Below are 9,556 nucleotides of genomic sequence, written 5' to 3'. Positions count from 1 at the left end.
TATCTTTATGGACTTCAGTAAGATGTTCGAGAAGGTTCCTCATAGTAGACTGGTTAGCAAGGTTAGTTCACATGGAATACTTGGAGAACTAGCCAATTGGATACAGAACTGGCTCAAAGATAGGAGACAGAGGGTGGTGGTGGAGGGTTACTTTTCAGATTAGAGGCTTGTGACAAGTAATGAGCCAAAAGGATCAGTGCTGGTCCACTGCTTTTCATCATTTAAATAAATGATTTGGATATGAACAGCGGAGGTATAATTAGTAAGTTTGCAGATGACACCAAAATTGAAGGTGTAGTGAACAGCAAAGAAGGTCAGCTCAGAGTACAACAAGATCTGGACCAGATGGGCTAATGGGCTGAGAAGTGGCAAATTGAGTTTATTTTAAACAAATGTGAGGTGCTGCATTTTGGGAAATCAAATCTTAGCAGGACATATACACTTAATGGTAAGTCCTAGGGAGTGTTACTGAACAAAGAGATCTTGAAGTGCAGGTTTATAGCTCCTTGAAAGTAGAGTTCAGGTGGATGGGATAGTGAAGAAAGCATTTACTATGCTTTCCTTTATTGGTCAGAACATCGAGTACAGGAGTTGGGAGGTCATGTTGCAGCTGTACAGGACATTGATTCGGCTGCTGTTGGAATATTGTGTGCAGTTCTGGTTTCCATCCTATCAGAAGGAAACTTGAAAGGGTTCAGAAAAGATTTACAAGGATGTTGCCAGGGTTGGAGGATTTGAGCTACAGGGAGAGGCTGAACAGGCTGGGGCTGTTTTCCCTGGAGCATCGGAGGCTGAGGGGTGACCTTTTAGAGATTTACAAAATTATGAGGGGCATGGATAAGATAAATAGATGAGGTCTTTTCTTTGGGGTTGGGGGAGTCCAGAACTAGAGGGCACAGGTTTAAGGTGAGAGGGGAAAGAGTTAGACCGAAGGATCTGTTTCTGTATTGTACATCTCTAAGATTCTATGACAGAGAGATATCCAACAGAATCGGAGAGGTATTCACTTGTATTGTTTGAGCCTGCATGGATATGATTTGATTTGATTTGATTTGATTTGATTTGATTTATTATTGTCACATGTTGTTTTGTATGTAATACAGTCCATGCAGATTGTATCATACAATGTGCATCAGGGTAATAGAACAGAGAGCAGAATACAGTGTTACAGCCACAGAGAAAGTTTACAGAGAGAGAGAGAGAGAGAGATCAATATTAACATTTTAGAGATCCATTCAAAAGTCTGATAACAGAGGGGAATTTGCTCGGACATGTATCCAAGTATTTATATCTTCTGCCTGATGGAACAGGGTGGAAGCGAGTATAACTGAGGTGGAAAAGGTCTTTGATGGTTTCTTTCCTGAAGCAGCAAGAAGCGCAGATGGAGTCAATGGTTGGAAAGCTGGTCTGCATGATGAACTGGTTAGTGTTCATGACCCAGCACTGAGAGCTGGAAAATGAGATTAGTGCAGTCAACTATTTGTTCAAATGATGGGCTGTTAAATGGCTTGGTCTATGAGTCTATTCCACAGCCTCACAGAGTGATATCTAACCTAATCATAGATTTCATTATCTCATGTGGTTATAATGAAACCAAAAACATCCTGCTTTTCCATCACATCTTGTTGTAGGAAAACTTTTGAAGCCCTTCTCAGAGGTTAATAAAACATAATTTTCCACATCAGAAGGTATTGGAGTATTTATTCAGGATTGGGTCAGATGTTCATGTTCAAAAAGATTCTAAAAGGGGGTCCAGGGAGGGAAACAGTCATTTGGGAGTCACCTAAGATGACAAAATGATGTTGTTCGCAGCCACTGAGCTGGGAGTATGGTCAGAAAAAGAAAATGGCCCAGCACTGACATGGGCAGCATGGTGGCACAGTGGTCAGCACTGCTGCCTCACAGCGTTAGAGACCTGGGTTCAATTCCTGCCTCAGGTAACTGTCTGTGTGGAATTTGTACATTCTCTTGTTTTTGTGTAGGCTTCCTCCTGCAGTCTGGTGAAGGTCTTTTACCCGAAATGTCGATTTTATTGCTCCTCGGATGCTGCCTGAACTGCTGTGCTCTTCCAGCACCACTAATCCAAATTCTGGTTTCCAGCATCTGCAGTCATTGTTTTTACCCACAAAGATGTGCAGGTTAGGTGAATTGGCCATGATGTATTGCCCATAGTGTTAGGTGAAGGGGTAAATGTAGGGGAATGGGTCTGAGTGGGTCGGGTTGGGCCGAAGGGCCTGTTTCCACACTGTAAGTAATCTAATCTAATCTAAAATGTGATCAGAATCTTCTTGTGAGTTCATCTCGGAGGGTCATGAATGGGAAGCATGAATGCAGTGGCTTAGGAAATCAGGCTGAAACTATAAGCAAAGATAGTCATGATTTGGAGATGCCAGTGTTGGACTGGGGTGTACAAAGTTCAACATCACACAACACCAGATTATAGTTCAACAGGTTTATTTGAAGCACTAGCTTTTGGAGCGCTGCTCCTTCATCAGGTGATTGTAGAGTATAAGGTCGTGAGACACAGAATTTATAGCAAAAGTTTACAGTGCAATGTAACTGAAATTATGTATTGAAAGTATATAATATTTCAAATATAGCACACTGTAAACTTTTGCTATAAATACTGTGTCTTACAATCTTATTCTCCACAACCATCTGATGTAGGAGAAGTGCTCCGAAAGCTAGTGCTTCCAAATAATCATGTTGGACTCGAACCTGGTGTTTTGTGATTTTTAACTTTATAAACAAAGGGTTCAGGTTATCAGAAACTGCAGCAGGATCTTGATCATCTGGGGAAGTGGGCCAAGAAACGGCAAATGGAGTGTAATGTAGATAAGGGTGAGGTCTTTCATTTTGGTAAGTCAAATCAATTTAGTTATTTCAAGGTGGATGTTAGGGCCTTAAGGAGTGCAGTGGAACAGAGGGACCTTGGAATTCAGAGTTCCTTGAAAGTGGAGTCAGAGATAGGCAGGGCAGGGAAGGAGAATTTTGGCACATTGGCCTTAATCAGTCAGGGCACTGAGTATAGAAGCTGAGAAGTCCTGCTGTAGTGGTGGCACAGTGGTTAGCACTGCTGCTTCACAGGGCCAGAGACCCAGGTTCATTTCCTGTCTCAGGTGACATCTGTGTGGAGTTTGCATGTTCTCCCTGTGTCTGTGTGGGCTTCCTCCGGGTGATCCGGTTTCTTCCCACATTCCAAGGATGTGCGGGTTTGGCGAATTGGCTGTGCTAAATTGCCTGTAGTGTTAGGTAAATGTATGGGTGGGTGTGGACTTGTTGGGCTGAAGGGCCTGTTTCCACACCGTAAGTAATCTAATCTAGTTATAGAGGGTGTTGGCGAGGCTGCACTAAGAGTATTGTGTTCAATTTTGATCGCCTTGCTATAGGAAGCATGTTATTGAACTGGAACGAGTGCAGAAGAAATTCACAAGGATGTTGCTAGGTCTCAAATGTCTGTGTTGTAGGGAGAGGTTGGACAAACTAGGACTTTTTTCTTTAGAGTATTGGAGACTGAGAAGGGGTCCTTACATAAGATTATAAGATCATGAGAGGCATGGATAGAGTGAATGCGCTCAGTCTTTTTCCCAGGGTTGGGGATTCGAGGATTAGAGAGCATCAGTTTAAGGTGAGAGGGGAAAGAATAAAAGGGAACCTGGAGGGGCAACGTTTTTACACACAATGTGTATGCATATGGAATGAGCTGCCAGCGGAAGTGGTTGAGGTGGGTACATTAACAACATTTAAAAGGCATTTGGACAAATACATGGATAGGAAAGATTTAGAAGGATGTGGGCCAAGTGCAGGGCAATGAGTTTAGCTTGGATAAACATTTTGGTCGGCACGGACCAGTTTGGGCCAAAGGGCGGGTCTCTGTGCTGTAGGACTCTATGATTCTATGACCCTATGATGTCCCAGTCATGAATAGTGGTGAACAATTAAACAACTCACTGGAGGAGGAAGCTCCACAAATACCCCATTCTCAATAATGAAGAATCCTGTACATCAGTGCAAAAGGTAAGGCTGAAGCATTTACAACAATCTTCAGCCTGAAGTACTGAGTGGGTGATCGATCTCAGCCTCCAACATCACAAATGCCAGTTTTCAGCCAGTTTGATTCACTCTGCATGATATCAAAAAACAGTACTGAAGTGTTCCAAAGCCTGTCACTCCTCTGGCTAAGTTGTTCCAACATCTTCCTGACAATGTGTGAAATTACCCAGGCCTTTCCAGTCCACAGTGTTGGGGAATTAAATTTTGTTTAATTTGATATTTAAGTTGGTTTTTTTACAGTGGTTCTCTATCCTGATACCCTCTTTTTCTTTATCTTTATGTCATAAACTTCTGTTGTGTAATTGAGGAAATTCTGCAATTTGACCAACCATTTCAGTAACTTACCATCACATCAACAAGATTTTTAAAAACGCATTTGATTTATTAATCCAGATTTCATTTAGGAATCAGACTGCTACAAGTCATCCCATGAGGTGTAACAACGATTTTGATAATGACCTTCCCTGTGTTAGATAGTTGGGCGACCCTTCTGTAGTTACCACAATTAGTCTGTAAAGACATGGAGGAGAAGACAGGACCATCCTATTGATAACAGGAGACATTCGGGTCTGGCTGAGATGAAGAGGCCAGTTTGTTGTGGATTCAAATGTGTATATGGAAACATAGGAGCAGGAGTATGCCTTCAGCCCTTCAACCCTGTTCCACCATTCAATAAGCTCAAGGCTGATCTGTGGCCTAACTTCCTTTGGTGCTTGAGACTTAATATCTTGGCTGATCAAAAATTGATTTGACAGATTTCTCAGATTTAACATGAACTGAACCAGCATCCCGCTCCCATTTGTGGAAGAGAGTTCCAAAGTTCCACCAGGTTTTGTCCGTAGAAGTGCCTTCTAACAGCTGTCATAAATGGCCTGGCCTGAATTCTCAGACTACGCATCCCAGTTCTAGAATAATTTATCATTGTCTACCTTGTCTTTTTCTGTTAATATCTTAAATACTTCTGAATTGTGGAGAAAATGGCCACATTTGCACAACCTTTCCTCATAAATGAATGGCTGAAGTCAAGTTATTATTCTTGTAAGCCGAACCTGTGGTCCCTCCAAGGCCACTGTAATCTTCCTAAGGTGTGTTTCCCAGATATGCTCAAGTGGGGCATAAGCAGGGTATACCCACAGCGTGGACAAAATGATCTGATTGCATGGTTTAAATTTGATGGAGATACATTGAAATGTATGTAAATGCACAAGGTCTATTCTGACCCTTCCCCCAATTCTCAGCCAATCAGCTCAGCTGTCTTAGTCTCTGAACGGAAAACAACCAATGGAAGGTGACAGTGAAAAATGGCAGGAAATTCAACGCTGTTTCTCCTGTGCAGCAAACTGAAAGGTGAAAAATGAAGCTGCTGAGAGACAGGAAAACCAGAGAGACATTTTCTTCAGAAACAACCTTTATTTCATTGTCACAGTTTCAATGGATAAATAGCAGGAGGTGGGAATTCAGTAAGGCAATGAGGGAGAGGAAAGAGAAAAATCACGATCATTCCGCGATTACTAATGGAATTAGAGTAGTTCTCAGGGAGTCTGACAGATAGTCCCCACTCCTAGAGACTAACCAAGACCAACCAGCACAGGCTGACCTACCACCGACCTCAGAGATTGGCCCCATTCTCTGTATACACACATTCCCACCTCCAGAGACTGATCCAAATCCCAACCCCAGACTGACCTAATCCCCACCCCGAAAAAACTCTCACTGTGGTGAGAGTGGGGATTATAGTTGTGCCCACCTAGCCCTCAGGTGGAAGGGAATAGTTGAACAAACCCCACTGAGTGTAGAGACCGAAAGCCTCTGGGATGATCCTGGGATCAGCTGGACAATTGCTGGAATCTTATCCAATGTCAGACTAACTGTTCCCTCAGTCTGTCCCATTGATGTCCAGTCACATTTCTCCTGTTCCATGAACAGTATTCACTAGTTTGATGATTGGGCAAGACACAGGGAAAGTTAGTTAGTTACCATTCATAGTCTTTCATGTGAATGAGCACAGCAACAGGAATATTGCAAGTGATCAGGGAATCAGTTTGTGGATCCACCTTCTCCATTCTGCCTGTCCCCCAGTGTAACACCAGTCAGTCCAACACTCCATGCGTTTCCAGTGGATTAAAAGATTGTGCTTTCAGTGGGTTCTTGTCTTCCAATCCCCAGTTTCTTCTCCAGAAATGCCACTGCATCTTGAACCCATTTCTCACTCGCTCTCGTACAAATTCTCATCTTCCTCCTGTTTGTGAAGCTGAAAGAGTGAGATGAGATTATGATTATCAGAGAATCACAGCCACCAGCTCCAACCCTTTCATTTCCTCAGACTGTGATAAAAACACCGTGAAACACTCACATGATGGAGGGGGTGGAGCAGCCAACTGTCCTGGTGAAGTTTACGAGCCGTTTATGAGGAATGCGAGTGGTCTTAAAGCTCTCACAGCAATCGACAGTCACAGAGCCAGCTGCAATGTGGAGGAGGAGGAATGGAGACAGTGAAACCTTGAGCACATTCACAGCACATTCTCACACCGTCACCGTATCCTACACGTCTTCATCTAGGAACACTCTGAGTGCACACAGACCATTCAGCCCATCTGCTCCCTGCTACAGTTTCAAACCCTTGCACAGGCCTTGCTCACCCCATCCACATATCTTGCTATTTCTCTCTCATTTATGTGTTTATCCAGCTGCTCTTTAAAACATCTCAATGTTATTCGCATCAACCACTCCTTCCGGATTTATGGCATATTTTCTAGTCAGGTGAAGGATGTTCTCCTCAATTCCCAATGGGATTGTTTCGGGACTGTTTAATTGGATCACTCTGAGTTCTGCTCTCTATCACAAGTGGAAACATCTTCCCCATATCAAACCCCCTGGACACCTGCAAACCCTCCATCAAGTTTCTTATCAGACTTCCATGTACTTGAGGAAAGTCTCCCACCCATTTCCACACAAGGAGGGAGAAATTGACAAGGATTGGACAGACAGAGCAGGAGAGATTAACCCATTGATTCATTCTAGCAAACAGCTGGATGGGCTGAGTGGTCTCTCTCTCTCACTCTCTCTCTCTCTCTCTCTTTGTTATGTTTCTATTTGGAATCATTGGCCCACATTGAATGGAATGAAAAGGAATCATTGCATTGCATAAGTAGCACAAATAGTCCATAGAAACCAGCAGGGGCTCTGGAACCTCATTCTCAGCTTCTGAGCAAAGATTGGGAAGAAGGAAGCCTCTCTCTTACCTGGGGCGGCAGTCACACCATCCTGGATCAAGCAGATTGCCAGTGCTCCCACCACAACGGCAGCTACACACAGTGCTGTCCTCATCCTGGCCTGGCTCACCTTGGGAGTGTTCAGTGTTGAAGAGGGAGAGTGGCTGATGAGGGAGCTGTCACCTCCTGCTTTATATCCTGGAGAAACTGCACCCAGTCAGCAATATGGCCCCCCGCCGAAACTTCCCCAGTGCCCCAGCAATGACAGCTCTCCCTGGAATTGGTCCTCCATGGCTGTTCTCCCTGAAATGGGAAGTTCATGTTGTTCTGTGAATGAGATTCTTGGAGACAGGAGCACGAGCAGCTGGATCCTCTGAGGTCAGTGTTTCTCAGCAAACTGTCATCTCGATTCCCTCAGCCCAACCCCAACTTCCCTCTCCGGGTGAGAGAGAGAGAGACAATGAGAGCAATCGAGCTTCCTGATTGACTGAATCCCCCTCCGAGAGGCAGCTCAGAGCAGGAAGTGAGATTAACATCAAAATAACTCACTGCAGGAGGAAAAGGCAGAGACAGCTGTATTTACATAGCACCTTTCCCAATTCAGGACCTCTCAAATCCTTCACAGGCAATGAGGACATTTTCAACAGAAATCACTGACAATATTGTAGGAGAGACAGCAAGAACTGTGTACACAGCAATACCCCACAAGCTAGACTGTAATCATCACCTGACACTCAATCATTGGCAAGTGCCTATATCAGTTGAGGCTTGGATTCTAAGAGCAGGGAGATTATGCTGGAGCTGTACAGGAGTTTGGTTTGGCTACACCTGGAACATTGTGTACAATTCTGGTCACTAAACTGTAGGTCTGCACTGGAGGGAGTGCAGAGGAGATTCACGATGAAGTTGCCCGGGGTGGAGTATTTCAGCAATGATGAGAGTCTGCACAAGCTTTCTTTGGAGGAGTGAGAGTTGAGTGTGGATCTGATGGAGGTGTGTAAAAGTATGAGTGGCATTGACAGGGTGAATAGAAAGCAATTTGTATCATCGATAGTCACAGGCAAGGTGCCGGAAGACTGGAGGTTGGCTAATGTGGTGCCACTGTTTAAGAAGGGTGGAAAGGACAAGCCAGGGAAGTATAGACCAGTGAGTCTGTCGTCAGTAGTGGGCAAGTTTTTGCAGGGAATCCTGAGGGACAGGATGTACATGTATTTGGAAAGGCAAGGACTGTTTAGGGATAGTCAACATGGCTTTGTGCGTGGGAAATCATGTCTCACAAACTTCATTGAGTTTTTTGAGGAAGGAACAAAGAGGATTGATGGGGGCAGAGCGGTAGATGTGATCCTCCTCTCGCTTTTCTCTCCACCCTTCAGGTCTCTGCCTGTATTCCTGATGAAGGGCTTTTGCCCGTAAATTCGATTTTACTGCTCCTCGGATGCTGCCTGAACTGCCGTGCTTTTCCAGCACCACTAATCCAGAATTTGGTTTCCAGCATCTGCAGTCATTATTTTTAACTTTTTATCTATTTGGACTTCACTAAGGCATTCGACAAGGTTCCCCATGGGAGATTGGTTAGCAAGGTTAGATCTCATGGAATACAGGGAGGACTAGCCATGTGGATACAGAACTGGCTCAAATGTAGAAGACAGAGGGTGTGGTGGAGGGTTGTTTTTCAGACTGGAGGCCTGTGACCAGTGGAGTGCCACAAGGATCGGTGTTGGGTCCTCTACTTGTTGTCATTTACGTAAATGATTTGGATGCGAGCATAAGAGGTACAGTTAGTAAGTTTGCAGGTGACACCAAAATTGGAGGTGTAGTGGAGAGCAAAGAGGGTTACCTCAGATTACAACAGGATCTGGACCAGATGGGCCAATGGGTTGAGAAGTAGCAGTTGGAGTTTAATTCAGATAAATCCGAGGTGGCTGCATTTTGGGAAAGCAAATCTTAGCAGGACATATACACTTAATGGTAAGGTCCTAGGAAGTGTTGCTGAACAAAGAGACCTTTGAAAGTGGAGTCGCAGATAGATAGGATATTGAAGAAGGCGTTTAGTATGCTTTCTTTTATTGGTCAGAGTATTGAGTACAGAAGTTGGGAGGTCATGTTGCGGCTGTACAGGACATTGGTTGGACCACTGTTGGAATATTGTGTGCAATTCTGGTCTCCTTCCTATCAGAAAGATGTTGTGAAACTTGAAAGGGTTCAGAAAAGATTTACAAGGATGTTGCCAGGGTTGGAGGATTTGAGCTATACGGAGAGGCTGAACAGGCTGGGGCTGTTTTCCCTGGAGA

General features: G+C 44.2%; 1 protein-coding gene across 1 annotated transcript; it reads right to left on the bottom strand.

The window, feature by feature from the left end:
* Positions 1–5,466: 5,466 nt before the first annotated feature.
* Positions 5,467–7,679, bottom strand: LOC132823827 (C-C motif chemokine 5-like). Its single transcript, XM_060837879.1, has 3 exons — positions 7,296–7,679; positions 6,407–6,515; positions 5,467–6,304 (listed from the first exon to the last, which is right to left on the bottom strand). The coding sequence occupies exons 1-3, from the start codon at positions 7,378–7,380 to the stop codon at positions 6,175–6,177; spliced, it is 324 nt and encodes a 107-aa protein (XP_060693862.1). The 5' UTR covers positions 7,381–7,679; the 3' UTR covers positions 5,467–6,174.
* Positions 7,680–9,556: the final 1,877 nt, after the last annotated feature.

The sequence above is a fragment of the Hemiscyllium ocellatum genome, chromosome 17 (assembly GCF_020745735.1).
Source record: "Hemiscyllium ocellatum isolate sHemOce1 chromosome 17, sHemOce1.pat.X.cur, whole genome shotgun sequence".
In the NCBI taxonomy this organism is placed as follows: Eukaryota; Metazoa; Chordata; class Chondrichthyes; order Orectolobiformes; family Hemiscylliidae; genus Hemiscyllium; species Hemiscyllium ocellatum.
The sequence above is the reverse complement of the archived record's forward strand: the minus strand, read 5'-3'. Positions and strand labels throughout refer to the sequence as shown.

What these genes read in the sequence shown, in the direction of transcription:
- LOC132823827 (XM_060837879.1), bottom strand. Translation starts at nt 7,380, where the DNA reads ATGAGGACAGCACTGTGTGTAGCTGCCGTTGTGGTGGGAGCACTGGCA. An exon ending in TGGTGTGACTGCCGCCCCAG is followed by an intron (nt 6,516 to 7,295) that starts GTAAGAGAGAGG and finishes TCCACATTGCAG; the next exon opens with CTGGCTCTGTGACTGTCGAT. An exon ending in TGCTCCACCCCCTCCATCAT is followed by an intron (nt 6,305 to 6,406) that starts GTGAGTGTTTCA and finishes TCACTCTTTCAG; the next exon opens with CTTCACAAACAGGAGGAAGA.